At 36.5% G+C, this 21,948-nt stretch overlaps 1 protein-coding gene across 2 annotated transcripts in view; it reads left to right on the top strand.

Moving 5' to 3' along the window:
- Positions 1-16,526, top strand: part of LOC126089177 (heterogeneous nuclear ribonucleoprotein H-like) — a 32,916-nt gene extending 16,390 nt beyond the window's left edge. For both annotated transcript variants that reach the window (XM_049906892.1, XM_049906891.1), the window contains exons 3-9: positions 4,237-4,395; positions 8,628-8,771; positions 9,716-9,854; positions 13,321-13,496; positions 14,464-14,738; positions 14,815-14,934; positions 15,060-16,526. In XM_049906892.1, the coding sequence (XP_049762849.1) occupies positions 4,237-4,395; positions 8,628-8,771; positions 9,716-9,854; positions 13,321-13,496; positions 14,464-14,738; positions 14,815-14,934; positions 15,060-15,251 (1,205 nt within the window). In that variant the 3' untranslated portion in view covers positions 15,252-16,526. The remainder of the gene's footprint in view (positions 1-4,236; positions 4,396-8,627; positions 8,772-9,715; positions 9,855-13,320; positions 13,497-14,463; positions 14,739-14,814; positions 14,935-15,059) is intronic.
- Positions 16,527-21,948: the final 5,422 nt, after the last annotated feature.

The following is a 21,948-nucleotide window of genomic DNA, read 5'->3' as shown; positions in this document are numbered from 1 at the left end:
CAATAATTTGTGAATACTATCATAAAAAGAAAAAATGGATATAAATATTCTAGATCTCATTTTTGTTTTAAAATGCTTTTGAAGAAAATTATGAATTGTTTTCCAATTCTCTTATGTGGTAAAGTAATTGTTTTGATTCAGAAATACCAGTTGTGCATCACATTTACTTGAAATTGTGTGTCAATGATTTTTTTAGTTTGAGAGTTGAGCTAGGTATACCCAAAAAATCTCTCACATTTTGTACAAGCAAATATTGCCCACTCTGATTGTACATTCTCTAAATACAATTACCAATAATGTACCATGAAATTTTTAGAACATTTAGGATGGGGATTTTGGAGAAAATAATTTCTGAATAACCAAAAAATCTTTCATCTTAATGTACAAATACATTGACAGTCCTTCCACTTTATCATTTCTCAAGACAGTTAACATTATGTGACCATAGTTCTTTTCCAAAAAAAAAAGATAAAGCTCAGAAGTGTATATGTATTAATGTCTCGTAGTATTGAGAACAAAGTATTTATTGAAAATAACTACAGATCTATATCACTTTTGGCTTTTTATTTTAGTTTTCCCTTTCGTTGCATTTTCACAAATACTCTTATTTAGAGATATCTGCAGGGTTTTAACAAGTCACCAGAAAATCAAAATATTGTATTTTGGAGAGTTACTGCGTGGGACTTCAAGATAATTTTTTCGGTAAACTTTGAAATAGTGATGTGACACAGGCACTCTTGACCTGTATGATTTGAGATGAAATTGACCACAAGCACCATGGATAAATAAGGTTAACACAAACAACAAATTATAGTTGAGATATCAGCCAATGAATCAGTTTAAAATGTCTACCAGATCTGTACCCAACAAACAGGGAAGACAGACCAAAATGACAGTGAGCACTGCCCTGACAGCTTGGCACCCTTTTGATAAATTGCAGCACAAGCCATCTTGCTACTCAATTACTTCAAACATGACCCCAGTATTGATTGCCTGTCAACAACTAATACCACAGCGAAGAGGCTGCATGGAAAGCTAGTTACAGCTTCGTTACTGAGCTCATACTTCCCACCAAACTGGCCACCACGCCAGGAACTGCCACATGAGGTGGCGCTGTGCTGAAACGGCAATGTGTTACTCAAACATCATACAAATACTGATATTGATACATTGTGAGAGAACCACCACAGCTCAACTGAACAGGTTGTTTCAAAAAGTTAAACCCACTCTTGGTAATTCTTACTCATTGCTTTAGTCTAGAACTTAGTTCACAACTTGCAGACGGTTCATTTTGCTGTATCTGAAGCTTGCTTAGTCCTTTTCCCCATTAAAACATTTTTTGTCATATATATTACAGGAAAAAAACATTTTATTTAGTCAGCAGGGATTAACCCCACACTGATACAGGGTTCATTGTCATATACAATATAAATGGAAATATTACTTTTGTGTGCAGTTTGTGACCAATCGCTTGCAGCTTGAGTAACGACTTACAGACAGCTGGGTGCTTGTGGATGAGGGTGGACAAACAACTGATGTGCAGTCCAGCAGTCAGACTGTTTGTGCATGTGTGTGCGCACGCACATCCATCCATAATCTGCAGCTGAGTGTCCTGTGTGGCAGGTACCGTATTTACTCGAATCTAAGCCGCACTTTTTTTCCGGTTTTCGTAATCCAAAAAACCGCCTGCGGCTTAGAATCGAGTGCAAAGCAAGCGGAAGTTCTGAAAAATGTTGGTAGGTGCCGCCACAACTAACTTCTGCCGTCGAATATATGTAGCGCTACGCAGGCAATTTTGTAGGCACAAAGATAAATACTGGCGCCAAAACCTCTGCGTCAGTAAATAATTTTTTTAAAAAAAGTGGAAGACGAGGTTTTTTCTCCGTCACGAGTTTCGACCACTGCATTTTCATACATTATCCAACGAAGTAAATACAAATTCCGTATTGTTCATCTTCGAATGTACCACAATTTCAGTGTACTACGAAAATCTGACTGGCAAGACTGTTTGGGATGTTTGTCAATATGGCCAACTCTACGTTCTGAATTTTTTCCTATCTGTGAGAAGAGATGGTTGCTAATAGGAACCTGATGAAATTTGAATCACATACAGTATTCTCTTCACCATAAGAATAATACGAATATAAACATTTTGCCATGTATTCTTTCGTGTTTGCTGCTATATCATTTAAATCCTGTCTGCCTAATAAACCACGAAACTAGAGTGAGGCAACAGCAAACGCGGAAGAATATACGTATCGTCTCATGTTTATATTCGTAATATTCTTATGCCTAATAGTGATACAGCCAGAAATGAAGCACGGCAAGTGACTTAGATTTTTAAATCTAAGATGACTCTAATTTCTGTGCAGAATTTGATGTAATAAAGAAGCAGCCGCAAAGATTTTCAAACGGAGAAAAATTTTCGCCTAACTCTCGATCAGAACATGTTCTATCATACGCAGTCTATTATTTGATTCTTGTTGATCATTATGAAAGAAAGCAGCAGTGTAAGTAACAACAAATAGCAGTCTTGTCATTGTTTCGCTTATGAGACGATTCCTCTCTTCTTTTTATTGTACGCGGCGGTACCGCGCACAAAAGCAAGCCGAGCCGCGACAGGCCGTAAACACGCACTATCAGAATGCGACAAACAATGCATGACACAGTGCAGTAATGCATTTTCAGCTTAAGAGTGACGCAAACACCTATAACAAAGAAAACGGCATTTATCAGATCAAAGCAAAATAAGCAATCGATTCAAACCAGACGAAGCACGTGAAAAAGGAAAGGTACCCGTATAAATACAGACGGAGCGCCTGACGCATAGCAATGGCTACGTGGTAAAGCTTAACTGCTAAGCTTACGACTGGAACCAAACTACTGTAGCTGTATCGTCATTCATTCGACCTAAATTGTGTCTCATATTACAATGGACCAACTTTGTTTCGATTTGGAGGTGCGGCCTAAAACTTCTCTCCCCTTGAATTTCGAGTCTCAAATTTCAGGTGCGGCTTAGATTCGGGAAATTTTTTTTTTTTTTTTTTTCCTTTATTTCGAGTCAAATTTTTCAGGTGCGGCTTAGATTCGAGTAAATATGGTAGTCTTTGTTGTTTGTGGACTCCTGTTGTGCTGGAGGGATGCTTGTTCCGTGGGAAGTGTGGGAATATCTTGTTACAAAATATCTGCAAAGGTGTTTGCTAGTTAGCAACATATCTGCAAAGTGTTTGGAATATGAGCTGTTGACTCATGAGTCCTATTAAATTTATTTTTGCGTTCTATGAATTATATTCAGTCAGTGAAAACACTTTCACAGGTCATTTAATCTTCCTGATAGACTAGAGGAGGAAATCTATTGTTCAGAAGAAACCACTCATCCCATTTGAAATGAAATAGTATGCCACTCGTATCCTGATGGAGGGACACATAAAACCTTTTGCAATGCTCTTCATAAAGTTTCCTCACATATGATAATTTCACTTGGTAATGCAGTTGACTACCTCAACATGAGTTTCACGTTTTTTTCATGATAATCTCGATACCATTAAAACCAGATGCGGTAGTGATGTGGTGTAACACTGGAATCATATTCAGAACAGAATTTCAAATCTTTTACAGACTTCTAGTTCAGTTTTTGTGGCATTTTTAATTAGCTTAAGGCAAATGCTTTTATGGTTACTTTGGGAAATACATGACCAGTTTCATTCCTCAGTGTGGGCTTATTCTCTGTGGCAGATGACCTCACACTTGGTGGGACGGTAAACCCCTAGTTTTCTTCATTAAAAAGTTAGTTATTAAATGTAAGATTAGGTCTCACTAATTGGCTGTGTGAAAATGTTAACTGAATGTTCTTGTGACAGTCATTTAATTATAAAGTAATTACCCTTATCAAAATGTTTATTTTCCACACTGCCATACCTTCTTAATTTTGGTTTCGTGTGGTTTCTTGTAAGTATGTGCATATGTGGTTCTTTCAGCAAGGCCATGACATGCTGCGGTTGTATTGTCATTAAACCTTTTCGTTTATATTTACATTTGTATGTATGAGTTAACGTTTTCTGTGGTATTAAGTTTACAAATTTTATACACATTGTAAATGTGTTAAGTAAATGAATAAATTTTACACTATATTAAGAACAGGGTCACTATCTGGCAGTTGTAACATACGGTGGTTTCAAATAAGTCTTTTGGTAGAAATTTTGTTGTTAGTACTAGAGAAGGAAAAAATTGTTTCAGATGATTGTCGTATCAAAGACGGCAAGCTTGGAATACACATGACAATGTCCAGGGAAGGGCGCCCGAGTGGTGAGGCATATGTGGAGATGGAAAGTGATGAGGACATAGAGAAGGCTTGCAAAAAGGACAGAGATCACATTGGACACAGATATATAGAAGGTAAGAACATTTTTATGAGCTAATAAACAAGGTTTCCAATTAAAATATTATTGAGGAGAAACTTGTACAAAAGTGCAATGATCTTGCATCTGAACTTTCCATCTACTCATAAGATCTTTAAATAAATGTTTATTGTTCCTCATTTGAAGACTTGTCTCATGTTTTCAGTGTTATTACTCCTGTAATGTTATAACAGAATGATATAGAGTAAGAAATAAAACATAATTGTCATGTCTTAACCAGATAAACAGTCTAATTTAATCAAATTTTTATTGGTTCATAATTCTCATGTCTTAACCAGGTAAACAGTTTAATTTAAACAATATGTGCAGAAGCTGTTTTCTTGTTGAGGTAGGTGACCAGTTAAGGAATCAGGTTTTCGAGGGGTTTGGTCAGTTTCCTCATGACTGTCCTGACGGTGTACTTGGGTTTGCTTGATGCAACAAGTATGTGAATCATACATGAACATTTTACCTAACTGATCTGCATTTGAAGTTAGTGTGCAACTTCATTGCTATGGGAGATCTCAGTACAATGTAGATCTAATTACTTGTAATTGAGGTAATGGTATGTGTTTGACTCATCTACACTGAATGAAGAAAATTAGTTTCTAACAGCGGCAACAAAACTTGCTAAATTAAACCATCTCCCCTACATGCTACCAGCCCTGCTTGATTCTTTATTGAAGCCTTGGTCCTCCCTTTGATGTGCCAAAGTCAGTATGTCACCATCACAACGGTGTCCGGAAAAGTCACACTTGCTGGTATACCTACCTACCTACCTGTAACGTTGGGGTAAGTCTCTGGCAGCTGATACTGACCAACAGCCAGCAGGGTTCAACAGTGTGTTGGTATACCTCTCCAGGCAGCAACGAACATTCACAGCCTGTCAAATATTCATTCTTATTACCAACCTTTCTTTCAAGGAATGAAGTTAACTTCTGCACAGCAGCTATTCCATATTAGACTTCCATGGAATGAAATGTGCCAAGATCGAGAGGATCATAGGGAGTTCAGATGTTTCCTGTTATTAGTGGCTTCAGATTTCACTGTTGTCACTATTAACACATAAGGCCATCACTGATTTTTTTGCTTCCATGATACTTTCCCCTCTTAACAGTATGAGTGTATTTGAGGGGAAAACTGTAGGGGAACCTGCTTCCATCAGGCATGAAGAAATATTTCTGGGCTTGTGTTGGTTATTAGTCATGGCAAAGTATTTGCCTTTCACTGTTAAATACTTTCCAATTTTACTTCCATCACTTTAATTTTGGTAATGGTGATTATAACTTTTTTCTGTACTACCAACCATTCACTGCCCTGAAATCTTCATGCGCTGAAAATCTTCATTCTTGGACTTCCTGTTGTAATAAATTTCCACTCGGGGAATGTTTCCACTTCTCATTTTGTGAAGCCATTTTATTAGTAAGAGGGTGTTTCGTAAGTCTGAGAGAGACCAGTATTTGGCGACACTGCATTGTTCCCTCTGGTAGTTGTACAGCTTTCACAGTCACGTTTCCACCTGTCAGATGAATTCAATCTGTTGCCATCATAACTTTAATGAAAAAAGGAACATTTGGATTTATTGAAGGTTTCGGGAATCTTCATGAACATTGGGTACAGAATGTTGAATATTCCAATGTCGAGGGGGTAGTGGAGAGATGGGTGGCTGTGTATGTGTTTCAGTATAAAAACTGGAACGTTCTGGAGCTTCACGTGGTTCCTTGTGGTATACTGAAGAAAATAAAATTTTGATCTCCTTTTCAGAAAGAATTAAAGAAGCAACACAGCTGCAAGTAATTGTCAAGTCATCTTCCATTGTCACTTTACCATAACAGATCCTATACAGAATGCCAGACTTGAGAGAACCAAGTGGAAAACTCAATATAGCGTGCACACTTTGTTAACTAAACATATTTTGGCTTGAAACTGATAACTGTACATTCAAATGGAATCTGTGGAGGCTCATTTTAATGATTGACAAATGCTGTCACTTTATAGTGCAGAAGAGCCATGAGTTTCAGCATTCAGGAATGCTTGTTAATTATGCTGTATTTACTGCACAAAGGTGATGGTGGCCAGTTGTATTTTGTTGCCGTGTTGAATAGTTTAACATTAGGGCTGTCATCACAAACATTTGTCAGCTTCTGCTGAACTGTAAGTTTTTAGGACAGAAAGGTCAATATCAGTCGTAACATAATTTTTATTGCACATCAAGATTTCAGAAAACAATGAAGCTGTCATCAGTGCATATGTAGTCCACGTGACTACCTATAATGCACTGATGACAGCTGTGCTGTTCGCTGAACTCATCTGCATTAAAAAGACAGTATTACTGATGCTGACCTTTTTGTCCTGGGTTACCTCACAGTCGTGGGTTACAATCATTCACATGGAATCAAAACATGTTCAAGCTTTCTTCTTTGGCTGGCCATCACTACACAAAACTTCCACAGTGTAGAATTCAGCACAATACAATGCAATTAATTTGTGTGGACATAATGGTAACATTTTCTGTGATGGTGTACCATATGCAGAAATAATAGCTTTTCAGAATTATCAAACGAAAACTAAGAATAGATTTGAATCTTCCCACGCACCATTCGCAGTTGGAACAGGGAAGGGGGATCCATTAACATACTGGAAATGCCCTCTGCCGTGCACTGGTAGATGGGTTTGGAAGTATGATGTAGATATAAATGATAGTTTCACCTGGACTGATTGAAGGAATTCCTTAATAGCGGATCACTTAGTGCAGATGAAATTTTTGTTAATTGATGAAAATGGGATGTTTGGGAGATTTCTAGGCCATACTTTTAAAAAAGTTCCTTGGCTGGACTTTTTCGTAAAAAATCAGTGAACTATTTGGTCATTGTGATTTTTAGAGTTCTGTAAAAGATGTCGTGACAGGAAATTGCACTATGGAAACGTGCAAATAAAAAGGGTAGTGTCAGTAGGAACGTTTGAGGCAGAAATCCCACTCATAAAAGTGCTATTTGGTTGAAACTGAATGTCACTCTTCTAGGAACTGTAATTAAAATTCAATAGGAGAGGTGAAATTGGTCATTTGGGAGTGTCCTGTGGGATACATAGCTTTTTAACAGTTCTGCTTTCTTGAAAGCTGGCATAGTGATTTAGCGGGACTAATAGATAACACTTACACTCCATTAATGGAGTGAAAATTACTGTTAAAGTTGCTTTTGTAGGTGGTGAGTAAAAGAAATAATACACACATCTCATTGTGCCTTAGTAAAAGGATGGATGTTTGTTTTGTAGCATTCCTCTGTGTGCGATACCTTGTAAAGCTGAAAACAAGCTACTTGAAGGCTTTGGTTAGAGGACAGAATTTGGCTAACTGGTTTCTATTCACGTGACTGGACATCTTTTCATCATGTGACTTCTTTCCTGCGAGGCTTAAGTCCTTTCAATTGAAAATAGCAAGCAATTAATTGAAAATGATGATAAACATTAAACTCTTGTCTAGCAGTTATACTGGGATCTTATTGGAGTGTACTTTACAGTATTTGTCAATCAGAAATACAAAAAATTATCATCGCATCATTTAGTAAAGCAGTGGTGATCAATCATGCCCCCTACCCTCCCTCCCCCTCTTCCCCTCATTTATTGTTAGGTTAGTCAGTAGAATGTTAAATTCTCATGTGATTGTAGTGAAGTTCATTGAAGTGCCTCACACAAGCAACACTGTTGAATGTTCATTGGAAGCAACATTTCAGTATGTTACAAACCTTTTCAGGCAAGTTGAATCAGTTACTGTTGTTTCCTCCAGATTATTTCAAGCAAGTGTTTAAAGTTTCCTTTGCGAAATATAAAGACCAAATTGCCTCTTCTGCAGGCTGAACCTTCCCATGCCATCTTTATGATGACAGGTGATGTCAGAAATCCAACCTTCCTTGATATTTTCATGAGCATATAGTATAAAAGGACTCATACATTTTCTGCTCCCTGTCTTTTTTTTTACATGATTTTTAAAGCTTGCAAGTGAACAGTTAATTCAGGAATAAATTCACAGTAACAGTTAATTTTTGTCTTTGGAAGAGTTCTCTCCCTTATAAAGTTATAGTAGTTATGAAATAGTATCATAACTTTTTCATGTTATCATTTTATACCAATTTTTAGAATAGTTAAATTATCAAAAATGCTGTTACGGAGGTGAAGTACAGTGTGTTTGCAAAGTAATTATAATGAAGTATTGAAATGTTACCCTTTTTACAGTGTTTAAAGTTAAGCGGTCAGAGATGGAGTGGGTTGTAAAACGCAGTGGACTAAATTTGGAAAATGCTATGGATGATGGTTGTGTTAGACTTCGTGGCCTACCATTTGGCTGCTCTAAGGAGGAAATAGCTCAATTTTTCTCAGGTATGACTTAATTTAGTAGTAGCTTGTTTTTGAAATCATTTGTGTTCATATTTATTAAGATAATTTGTGGTTTTAGTAATCACTGTAATCTTCTAGAGAAATGTGCTCACCGATTGCATAATTTTGATTGCCTCGAAAATTGAATGTTAGTTGGCTTAATTATGAAGGACAAATATTTTGAGTGTTTTATTTTGACAGTATTGTATTCTTTGTTTTAATCTTGTTGGGGTTGTTTGCAAAGATTTGTTTTTAAAGCAGTGACTCGTAGATGAAGGTGACATTCATTAACACTTCATAAATCTACAGACTGTGGAATCTGAAATGTGAATATTATATTTTTCCTCTCTGTACTTGAGTGGTAAGGCCTAGTTGTACTTCCTTTATTATTCTCTTCCTTCATCCAGTCCTTGCTTCTTTTCCTGTTTATTTCTTCAAGTAATGTAAATTTGACACATGAAAACAGATTGCTATTAATTGGTTGAAGAGATGTATTGAAGTACTTGGTGTTAGATATGTGGCAAGTGGCACAGATAAGTAACTGTCTGTATGGGCAACAGTAGGATCATATTTTCCCGAAGTTCCTCACAGTTGTTACTCTTGTGCTTATGTTCTGAATACTGAAGTTCAAAGAAATATTTTTGTAGATCCTCTGCACATAAATTTCACATAATAGCATATTCAACTGAATTGAAAAAGTTATTGTATAACATTTTGGTTAAAAGTAGTATGATAAGAGCCTTCTTACGATAAGTGATCATGGGTAATGTCGTGTATAAAATTTGTATTACAGGAACTTCTGAATGTATGATACACTGTTTGAAATATTGCTTAAAATAAAATCTTTGCAAATGCCCCTTTTATTTCTGAATAATATTTTATTGCTAAAGGTTTTACATGCTTTTGTTGTGTGTTGATTCTGGGCATATTGTTTATTGGTTGGGTAGGGTTGGAGATAGTACCCAACGGGATATCCCTACCGACTGACTTCACGGGAAGGAGTACTGGGGAGGCTTACGTACAGTTTGTTAACAAAGAAGTGGCAGAGAAAGCTCTGCAGAAACACAAGGATAAAATAGGACACAGGTGGGGAACGTGTGCAATGCAATGGAAGGGAGGGCTGGGTGGGCTGAACCCCAACCTCCTATTCTATGGTATACAGTATCACTCTTTTAGTCTTTAATTCATTTACTTATTTCATAACTGGGATTTATTTTCAAAAGTCAAACTGTAAGGATCTGAAATTACTGAGTAAGTATTTATCAGCAATATCATATTAAGCAATGCAATCCTTCCTAAGGCTTCTCCTTGTGCAGTAGGCAGTAATTTCAGATCCTTACTAGATGTAAATTCCAGGTATAGTTTTATATGCAGGTAAGGTAAAGTTGTCAATACCTACTGGCTCAAATGAAATTTTTTAATATTACTTGAATATGGAATCTGTTGTAATGTATCACTTGTTGTTTATGTATTTCAAAATTTTCTTGTAATTTAACAAGTGGTATTTTTCAGTATGCCATGTAATTAGAAAACATTCAAACTATAGTCCACACATCACACACTACTTCATTAATGATATGTTTCAGAATTTAATCCAATTTTGCAAATTAAAAACCATTCATATTGTTATGCTTGTATCATTTCATTTACATTTTTATAGTGAAAACACTGTAATTATGTTTGCAATGTCTCATTCTCTTATACTTCGAAGTGTCTTAACATTGTGAACCCCGTGTTTTTACTGTTGTTACTCATACAAGCATTTGAGACTTATTATTGTAGCTAATAATGTACGTAATAATCAGTCTTTGGCTTAATGCTGCATGCTTATATTCTTGCAGATACCACCCTACGTACAATTATCATTTGTTACATTCTTCCTCACAGCTGTAGTTGTGTAAAAATGTCCTAGGCTTTACAAAATTGAAATACTCCAGAAACTGTCTCGGTTTCAAGTAATTCACATGTTCAGTTTTTCCAGTTAATTGAGCTTCATATAATATTGGTACAGTGCACAGAATACACTAAAGCTGTTACGCTTGAAGTGACTTAGGTTATCATGATACATTGACACTAAGGCAGGGGTCACAGATCATAATGAAATTCTTATTGTGTATGTGATGAATTTACAACCACAGACTTTGGTTTTCTAACATTCATTATCACTTTGTATGCAGGAACTAATTAGCAGCTGTTATTAGTCAGTGCCTTTGTGCAAAACAATTTGTGGCTGTAACTTAATGGTGCTGTGAAACAACCCTGTAAATTTTTGGTGTGCTGTTATTTAACAGTATTATTTATTGCATTAATGCTGATATTTGTGTGTTGTTTCACTTGCTTAAGTATAATTGCTGTTACACCATACTAGATGCCTCTAGCAAAGTGGATCGTGTGGATATTAGTTACGAATGTTGTCCACAAAGTGGGTTGCACCTGTAGTAAATTTCATATTGCGTTGAACACTGGAATAATTCTGCATCTTAAAGCTGATTGGTCACCTATGTGGCACCTTTATCTTGTTTTGTTGTTACAGTAAACATTTGGTAAAGTTTCCCTTTGTCACATGTGGATGATACACATACGTGACTTTGCCATTTCATACTTTTGTGTATTCCTCGCATTTTAAGCTAATGGCTGTGTCATTTCAACACAATTCTGTATTTCAGTGTTCTGTGCAAATTTATTGGCTGACACATAGTAGTATTTTGAAAATATGAGAGTGTAATTTGTCTTTATTTCATGCACTACATACTGGCTACAGATACAAGAAGTAGGAAAACTGCAATGTGCCTTACAGGATAAAGCAGGTTGTGGACTCTGTAGTTATGCTCACATTTAGAGGTGGATTAGAAACGTGTGCTGAAATAGTGGCCTGTATTAGTTCAAAGCAGTGAATTATTGTGAGCAGTGAAGTGAACGGGCTGTTTTAAAGTAACTGAATAAAAGACTTCGGTGGTCGCTTTCTGGGCATGGCTTCTGTAGTGTGTGCTCATGCCAGATTGTGTACTTCCCAGTACAGAAACTAAAATTGCAAGTTATATTGTGGAAAGCTGTATTCTGAAAAATGCAAGGGACCAACATGTGACTCTCGTACACAGTCTATATTCCAAGTCAGCAGAATAGGCGGTGATCAGTCCTATAGAATTTACGATGATTTGAGGTAATAATTGCGAGAAGAAATAGAGAGGGTTTTAAATATTGCCTAGCATTTGTACACAAGTGTTTTTATTAGTGTAAAATTCATAATGTTTAAATTTACTTTGGAGCTGCTGTGTTACGTAACAGTTTTGCTTGGAAAAATTTTTGCAGGTAGAAACTTTCCTAAACCATTGTTGTATTATTGACTAGGCTTCATTTAAGTGTTGAATGTTACTTGTCCTGGTTGTTAAGCTCCTTACCTGCAAATGTTTAAATATCAGAATAACAAGCATTTTTATAATAATTTTTAAAAATTGTAAAGAAGTGCCTAAGGAAGGAATTTCTCAGCTTTTAAACTGGAACATGGTAATAGTTCTTGGAACGTAATTGCCAGCTTTTCCTGCTTCACATTTGCATATTGAGGATTTTTGTAACCCTGTTCTACTTGGGCACATTCCTGTTTACATCCAGTTGCGTAAGCCATGCTGTAGTTTTCCTACTGATTAAGATCCCACTATGTAGATGCAAAAATGCTCTGGTATTAAATGCATAAGGCAGTTAATATGTAAAAATGTTAATATTAAAAAATAGGCTTAATTTTGGTGTTTCATTAAATTGTGTAAAAAGTAGACACTACACTGTTGAATGAATTGAAACTCTAATGTGGAATGTTGGTAGAAATTCATTACTTTTAAGATGAATCACCAGAGGGACACACCCAAGGGTTCCTTATGGGCCAGTTGGGGGTGGGGCCATGCAAGACAATGGATCCAAGTGATGAATGGGCGGGAGCTGAGCTCGTGAGGCCAAATTTTTGGTGTACAAAGTGATGATTCTCTTAATAACATCAGCTTAAGGTACTACGTAAGTAACTTTTGGAAAATGTGTAAGCAAAACTTAGGACAACTTGACCCAAAAAATTGGCCTCTGTTTTGAGCTAATCATCAGGCTCTGTTAAAGGTGGGTGGAATTTACTTTGAGTGTATCTAAGTGTGAAATAAAGCATTTGGATTATAAGCTGTTGAAAACTGCAGTGATTTTACAACTTCATTATTCATTTAGCCAGATCACAGTTGTATAGTTGTTCAGCTGAGTTTAGATAGATGGTTTTGAATGAAGCTTATTTCATTCTGGACCATTCCTGGTAGTTTTTTGCAGTATACTTGAAATGAGTAGATGTCAGTTTTAAAGAATAAAAGGAACACTTCGTGTAAGTTCCTTGAAGAAACATACGTCCATTATAAACAGTGTGTAGAAGAATTGAGTTGGATACTGCCAGTATACATATATTTTTTCTTAGGGTGTTAGTAGGTACACAGTAAGATAGCACAAAACCAAATACTTATTTTTTCTCATTTTTATGATTTCCTTTGTTTTTGAATGTCGTCTCATCCTTCAAATCTGTTACACACAGGTACATAGAAATATTCCGCAGCAGCCTTTCTGAAGTGCGTGCCGCTATTGGCCCAAAGATGCGTCCTTTAGGACCAGGAGGTTTCAACCAGCGTCCAGCTCCTTATGATCGTGGTGATAGATTTGGTGGCATAAATCGCTATAATAATATGGGTAGAGGATCTCGGAGTTTCAAAGGTAATCACTTGTTCTTGTTTAGCTTTTTATCTGCATGTGTTAGTTGGATTTGGCAGTTAAATTAGATAGTGCACTATCATTTTTAAGATGGTAAAGAACAGAAAATTTGTAAAATTATAGTTATCTAAATAAGATTCAGGTTTTGGTAACACATGCCATTAATTGTTCACGTACATTTATTATCGTCCGCCGCTCGTGGTCTCGCGGTAGCGTTCTCGCTTCCCGAGCACGGGGTCCCGGGTTCGATTCCCGGCGGGATCAGGGATTTTCACCTGCCTCGAGATGACTGGGTGTTTGTGTTGTCCTCATCATTTCATCATCATCCAGGAAAGTGGCGAAATTGGACTGAGCAAAGATTGGGTAATTGTACGGGCGCTGATAACCACGCAGTTGAGTGCCCCACAAACCAAACATCATCTTCATCACGTACATTTATTAACATAAAATATGTTCACTTCGAATCTCTAATGTGTGTATTAGAAACCTTGTTGCATATCTGTGTAAAAACTGCTGAATCTTTCCTAATTAATGTAGGATTGCTGTTTTGTGTGCCTAAATTTCTTCCAATAGATGTAATATATGATTATTACTTCCTTCATAAGTGATTTAGTTATGACTTGTTTGTATTTAATGTATGTCAGTCAGTGATGAAACCATAAATATCTAAAGTGGATTAAACATTTATTGTTTTGCTCATTCTTTATTTTTTGTTGTAAATTGTCAAATGCGAAAATTAAATTTCGCAGATTTGTTTTGAATTTATTGAATCACTGTCGGGGATTAAAAAGTCTTTTTTTACTTTGAAATGGTCATCAGATTTCAGACCACAAATCAAACCAAATTTTTCCAGTATGAGAAAATAAGATCCAGACATCAGACAGAAATGTTATTGCAGAGTTGCTGAATATTTGTTTTTATTTGTAGATGGAGAATTGTTGTGCAGTCATGCTTTTTTTTTGCGTTATAGGTGGTTTTGGTGACTTCGATGATGGTCCAAGTCCATGGGGCATGAATTCATCATGGGGTGGGAGTGGAGGACCTGGAATGAGAGGTAACATGGGTGGTCGTGGTAGCAGTAGCTTCAACATGAGTATGAATTCAGGTGGATTTGGCAACATGGGTATGGGACGTGGAGGACGTTCTGGTGGAGGTGGAAACTGGAATGGTGGTGGAGGTGGTGGTGGCCACTGTATACACATGAGAGGTCTGCCATTCCGTGCAACACAGGCTGATATTGCTGATGTAAGTAATTACTCTTATTGTGGTCTAACTTGTTCTGTTGTAGGCCTGTGTACTGAAATGGCTCTTTTTCTATTAGTTTTTCAGGCCAGTTGTACCAGTCAATATTAGGCTCCTATACGACAACAGTGGCCGTGCGTCAGGAGAAGCAGATGTTGAATTTGCAACACATGATGAAGCATTAAAAGCAATGTCAAAGGTAAATTTTTGTGCTAAGCACTAACTTTTGAAGGTATATTCTTCATAATATGAATTGCAATGTAATTTGATAGTCAAAAACTGATTATTTTGGTTGTTATAATATGAATTATGATGTTTGTCTAGGACAAAGGACACATGCAACATCGTTACATTGAACTGTTCCTGAATTCCTCACCTGGTGGTTCTGGAGGTATGGGAGGAGGCAACTTTGGAATGGGAGGTGGAGGATTTGGAGGTGGCGGATTTGGCGGAGGTGGTGGCGGCGGAGGTGGTGGTGGTGGATTTGGAGGAGGCAGATCAAAGTTTCGTTTTTAAATACTCTCCACTTCTATTACATTGGTTCTCAATGGAGAATTTCTCAAAGTTTCACAAGTTGTGAGAGAGACTTTAAGGTCAGACACTTATTTCTGTTATTGCTACTGTTTTGCTGAGTCAGTGTTCTCTTCAGTGCACTTTGAAGTTTAGTCCACTTTAGTTGTGGTTGAATTAGTTTGTGCTGTATAAGTTTAGCTGTAAGCCAGTAAAATTAGTGGTGCAACACTAGTGTTTGTTACTTTGGCACAAAGATAAAGTTTGGTACTACACACAACACAAATTGTTAAATTGTACATTCCATCTGTAAAACAGCCATAAATTGAAGTCTGATAACTGTAATGTCTTCAGTGTACTGAGACTGAATGGTCAGTAGTAGATACTGTGGATCTGTATTAGAGGAACTGACAATTGATGTTTGTGTAGTTAACGTTACTTACTTTACTCATAACACACAGTGAGAAAGGAGATAAGCAAGAAATTGGAGGCTGGTAACGATTTACAGTGTATGTGGCATGATTCCTACTATTGTAGCCATTGACATATTCAGTAGATCAGACAGGTTGGGTGAGTATTTCAAACTGGATCATAACTACTTCAGAAGTGGCGAAGGCTATGGAAACAAAAGATTAAATAGCAACTTCACATGTGCTGAAGATACAATAAAGACTGTTAAAGATTTTTATTTTGTTCATTGACATTTTTATTGCTGTAATATTGAGTAGCAAACATTAAATGTAATTGGCATTACACAAAATTGTATTCATTTCTGGCTGTGTTTCCAATTCTTGGAAACTTTTACTTTAGGCAGGAAGTACCTGATGCATTAAGTTCAAAATAAGTGATCAGTGAATTTTATGCATAATGTCAATGTATGTTCAGTTTAGAGTGGAATGCATGTGACAGTATACTGTGACCTAAATTCTGGTACTCATTAGCAAAATTGTTGGTACACGTGTAGAAAATAACACAGTTTGTGATAAAATCATAATTAGCTAGCTTTAGTAAAATTAGGAGCTTAAGTATCATTTAGGTTATATGTTTTAGTGAAAGTGAAGAAAGGCTTTTAAAACAAGCACTTTTAATAAGACATATGCTTTACTTGTTTCAAAGCATTGAGAATTTGTAATTAGTTTGTTACTTGAAGAAACCTCTCAGATAATTATTCAGGCCAGGAAAAAATTATCAAAGTCTAATGTTTATTGATTGAACGAATGAACAAACTTGTACAACAGTTTCATTTCAATAAAATAAATTTTGTATTTTTTTTAGCTCTCAGTTTAATGTATTTTCTTGATTCAATAGTCTTACTGATCTTTGGTGTGAATTCAGTGATGTTATGCTTTGAAATGTTAGCACAATATTTTTTACAAATACAAATTTGCGTGCCATTGTTGGCTAGGAGACAGCAAGGGATATGTTCCTGTGTAAACCCACGTTATATGCAGGAGAGTCTGGTTACTGGCACAACTAAAAATTATACTGCCACACAACTTACACAACACTTTTCACTGCCAGTTAGATGCAGGGACTTGATTTATATAGTTGCTGTATGTAGACTTTCCTGTAGTGGTCAAAGGAAAACAGGTTTTCTCTGGTAATGTCTTTATGATGGGTGTAAATGTTTTCATAACGCTGTTACTTATTTTTTAATTTCCACTGCTTTGTTTCCCAAATTTTTCTTGTGGCTACACACATTCATAATCAAATGTCTCCGGACAATTTTGTTCATAGAAAGTTACTGTCTTTCCAATCTGTGTTATTAGAAATTCCACTTGGGTTAAATCAAAGCTATACAAAAGGTGGCCTGAAACTTACACTATGAATTTATTACCTATGAGCTTAGAACTCACGATTAAGTAAGTGGTGCCTCTTGGGGGTATTGCTGAAGTTGTCACTTTGCAAATCAGAGAACCATTTGTAACACACTTGTCTAGAGCAAAGATTCCCAGATTTTTCCTCTGGCGGAGCACTTCGAGAATCCTGTTAATTTGTTGGAGCATCTTGTTCATTTTGAAGGTTAATAAAAATTTTAAAAATGATAACTTTTTATTCACTGTTTTCTTCAGTTTAAAATGATAACTAATAACTCAAAAATCATAATAAAAGTTTAAGAAATTGAAGGAAATTATGCCACATTAATTTTTTGTCAAGTGCTTACTGTGGAACACATTTTGGGAAACCCTGGTTTACAGCACCAACTCTTTTAAGTTTGCTTCAAAAAATATATATGTTCACAAAAATATTTTCCCCAGTTTACACAATTTCTAGTTTTATTATTTCTCTCAAAAATATAGTGTTTCAAGTGTTACGGGCACTCATTTCTCACCAAAAGAAGTAAAATAAATAAAACTTAGGTGATGTTGACAGTATTGTTCTGTGGACGGTTGTGGTGAGTGGAGAGCTGCTCAAGTCATCTTCCTTACGCCACACTGTAATTGTGTGTTAAAAAAAATATTTAACAGAACTTATGCAGTATATGATGTACTTACCTTTTAGGCATTTCTTTGCACAACCTGGCACAATTTACTACCTACTCTGAATGTCCAGGCATTGAGGGTGTTTGTCCTGTTATTAAGCAACACACTGCCATAGTGGTGTGCATGTAGGTGGGTGATAGGTTGATTGTGCAGTGGCAGCAAGTAGTGTAGTCATTAGTGTTAGCAGTCTGTCCAATGTGCTTCAGGGACCAGGTAGAACATTTGATTTCCATGTTAGTTTAGGTATGCTGAGGAGACTTTCCTCCTAAAGTATCCATTATGGAAAACTATTAGTTGTGAAGTGATAGTTTTTAGCATATAAATGCTTTTTAAGGAGTCAGAAACATAAATAGTGGCTCAGTGGAGCCCTCGTACATTGCCAGTTATCAGGATATTCAACAACACGAGTATGAAGTGTGGGATCGATGTTTCACTGATGTGCTGAAAGGGCTCACAGGCATCATGCAGGCACCTGCGCACACTAGTACAGTAACAGTATGCAAATTTCTTGTAGAATCCAAGGCTACTGCTTCTTATTGTTATCAATGTTGAAGAATTTCCTGTATCTATCTTCAAAGATCATCTCTAAAATTCATGGCATATTATGTTTTGTGTTAATGGATTTTTGCAAGAACGTTCTTAACAAAATATTGAACCAATTTTGTGAGTATTGATCAAACACATCCATAATGCAGTGCACATGTCATTTTGTCTGATTTTCCTAATTGAACCATCTGTGTGAATAGTGTACTGTTGGTTACACTGTAAAATACTTCAGTCATATTAATCAGCAGTACATGCAAGTTCCTGCCTGAAGTGATAGAATATAAGGGATTGCTGCTCATAGACTCAAAAATACCTGTTCAGACAAGCTTGCAGTTACGACCAGAGCAGTTACGATGAAACAAACTATTGCTTCTCAATGCACGTGATTATAGTGGTAGAGCAGGCAGGGTAGTGTTGAGGGGAGTGGATTTAACATGTATATTTCTGAGTGGCGATCAGTGGTAGTGACTGCGGCTGTGTTCAGGTGTTGCTGGTAGCAGTCTGTACGGTTGCTGGCGCTTGTTTCCGTTGTTGTGCTGTTGGGAAAATGGAATCAGCAGGAGCCTTGATAGCATTCGTTTTACATGATGTCCTTTATGGAACCAGTGAAACAGGTATCATGACAATTGATTCATTGTGGACAAGTTGTCTGAGTTGGCAGCAGTATTACAAACAAGTACAGAATACATTTCTGTAATCTATTTCTTTTACTGTCTTAAAATGATCAGCGATAAAGTTGAAGAGCACAGCTGACATACACGGGAAAATTGTTTTATTACATGAAAAAGTTTTGGAAACTGTCTCATTTGGACAACTTTATTTGAAGATTTCATCTTGTCTGAAAAGTGCCTTGTATAGAACACTTGATTTATATTTGCTGTTCAACAACACTCAGGGATCCTTCATCAATGACTTGTGGAGAACGTGTACATTTAAAAATATCAACAAATTCTGGTGAAGTTTCTATTGACTTTCAAAATTTGCTCCACTTTGCATTCATTACTCCAAAAGAACATTCTGTTGATCGTTGTGGTCTGGAAAAGCTTGTATTGAAATATTCTTTTCCTGGATCTAAAACCCATCGACTTGAGTTGATAAAATGCCTCAACAATGGATAAGCCTCATCTCACGGAAGGCAGAGACCTGATGTCTTTGGTAGTGGAGTCAGGTGGTATATTGAAGTCCCCTTGTTGCATCAAGCAAAATACATTAGAAGAATGAAATCTTTCCATACCACCCCAAACTGATTCTAATGAGTTTCCTGGGAGGACCTGTAGCTGCATGTAAGGTGGTTGAGGTAAGATATTATAGTTGTAAACGTTGTACCAGAAGGTGTTTTAGACTAATATATTTTGTCAACATCATGGACTGCACTTTGGATTTCTAAATGTTGAATAAATCACTTACAGTATTCAGAAAATTTTCAGAATGCACTTGGGTTGTGACTGGAGGCAATGCCACAACACTGGTAGTTGACTCTGCAATTCTGACAATGGTTATGAATCCTATTGTGAATGCCTGAGCCATGTCTCAAAAACTACTTACAGGAACCTGTAACAATTTTAATTTCACCAGCAGTTGACCTTAAATTACATTATTCCTTAAAATAATAATTGCACTTGTATATTGCAGTAGATATGGAAGTTCCACACAGTAAGACGGTGGCAACCTTCTCTCCTCTTTGTGTGCTATCATTTGCCAAAATTTTGTTTCGATATCTCAAACCATTTGAGATACAAGGGATTATGAATATTTCATTCTCTTTTGTCTAGGCATGCGAGTGGATTGGTATGCGCTATAAACGATCCATTTTCTTTAGAATGGGCTTGGTTATAGATTGTATCCCAAATTAAAGAATAGTTGAATATGTTAGCTATATTTGGGATGCAACAACATATGATTTAACTTTCACCACACACATTCATAGCAACATCTATTTTTCATTGCATATTATTAGATTTTCTTGCAGTAGCTTGCCTAATTTTGAAATATCGGAGTGACAATGATTAACGAAATCATAAGCAGTTCGTCATGAAGCTGACGAATACAGCTATGACGTGAGAATAAATTTTTTTACTGGATTGTTTCTTAAAAATCATTTGAGAAAGATTATAGGGAAACTTGTGTATTTTCTGTTTACACAGTCAAGCGAGCGTGCTTGCATGCCTGCTGCTGCACTCCTCCCTGGCCCCACTGCACTGGGTGCAAAGCAGTGCATCGGCAGTGGCCCAATGTGGAGCTCTGCCCTGCTCTGTTGCACTACTCCACTATCATCTGAGGCCAAGAAAATGTGGGTGAATTGGTTGCATAAAAAGGAGTAAAGTGACTTTAAACCTTCTATTGTACACACAGTGCAAAAAACCCATTAGCTTGCTTTCACAGACACCAAATATTTGCAATAGCACATAATTTCAAATATGTAGATCCAAATAACTAAAAAATAAATGGGATAAGATTTTACAGTTGTACTGTTTTTACTGTCAGTCAGAATCTGTGTACCCTGACATCTAGCAAAAAATAAGGAAAATATTGTATGTTACAGAATTAGTTTCATTTAAAAAATACCTCCCGACATGTCTTGACTTTATAAAGAATGCTGTACTAAATTATATTTGTCATGTTCTGAGCTATTAATACGTTGAGTGTTGCATGCCTAATGATGATTCGCAGCATACTCAAAATAAGCTGTAATTTCACAATGACAATCATCATTTTGTTGTTCATCACCAGGTAGAAACTGCATACGTGAGCGCACACTGGCTATATGTTGAGATATTGTATTACAAGATTCTGTTTGAAGGAAATTCACTGTAGGAGTTGTCAGTGAGATGGAATATAAATTTTTCGTGTTGTAAAACACTGTGTGGCCTGGGAAACACTTATAAACATCACCTGTTTACTACTTAAACAATGGAAAGTACAGGACGAAATATCAACAGTGCAGGAAAAGGCAGATTGCTTCTTACCATAAAGAAGACATGTCAAGTTGCAGACAGGCACAATTGTCTGCAACTTAAGGTCATCCTTACAGTAAGTAACAATTCCTACATTGTTGTTTTCTATTTAATACTTTCACTTTACACATTTACTACACCTAAACTGACTGACAAGAACAATGCAGTACTGCTCTTTGGCATTCCCACTCCTAAGTTTCGGGGTGCAGGTAACATAGAAATGTTCCTGTTACCTAAGTAACACTGGACCTAAATTATAGTCCACAAATGTCAATACTACATTCAGAAGTCAACATGCTGCAGATCCAGTCATATGCACTTACCCAAGGAAACAATAAATTAGGAGCTAGTCACCACTTAGGGGCTGCATAAGATGGCAGGGCTATGTTTTAGCAACACAGTTGGGTTGTTGACATATTAGTTATGTTGACACAGTGGAAGCTGATTGTGAGCAAAGAGCGAACATTAAGTTCTGTGTTAAACTTGGAGAAAACCCTTGGTGAAACGAGAACAATAATTAAACAAGTATATGCAAGTGAGGCACTCTCAAGAAGTTGTTATTTGAACTGGCACAGAAGGTTTCATGAAGGCAGAGATTCAGTGCAAGATGATTCCATAATTGATCACCCGTCTATAACAAATATTGATGCTAGTAAGATTTTATGTGAAGGTTTCCTGAAACTTACTGCAAAACTTGGCCCTCACACACTAACAGAGGAA

The sequence above is a fragment of the Schistocerca cancellata genome, chromosome 1 (assembly GCF_023864275.1).
Source record: "Schistocerca cancellata isolate TAMUIC-IGC-003103 chromosome 1, iqSchCanc2.1, whole genome shotgun sequence".
Lineage (NCBI taxonomy): Eukaryota > Metazoa > Arthropoda > Insecta > Orthoptera > Acrididae > Schistocerca > Schistocerca cancellata.
Note: the sequence above shows the minus strand (reverse complement) of the source record. Positions and strands in the feature narration are given on the sequence as shown.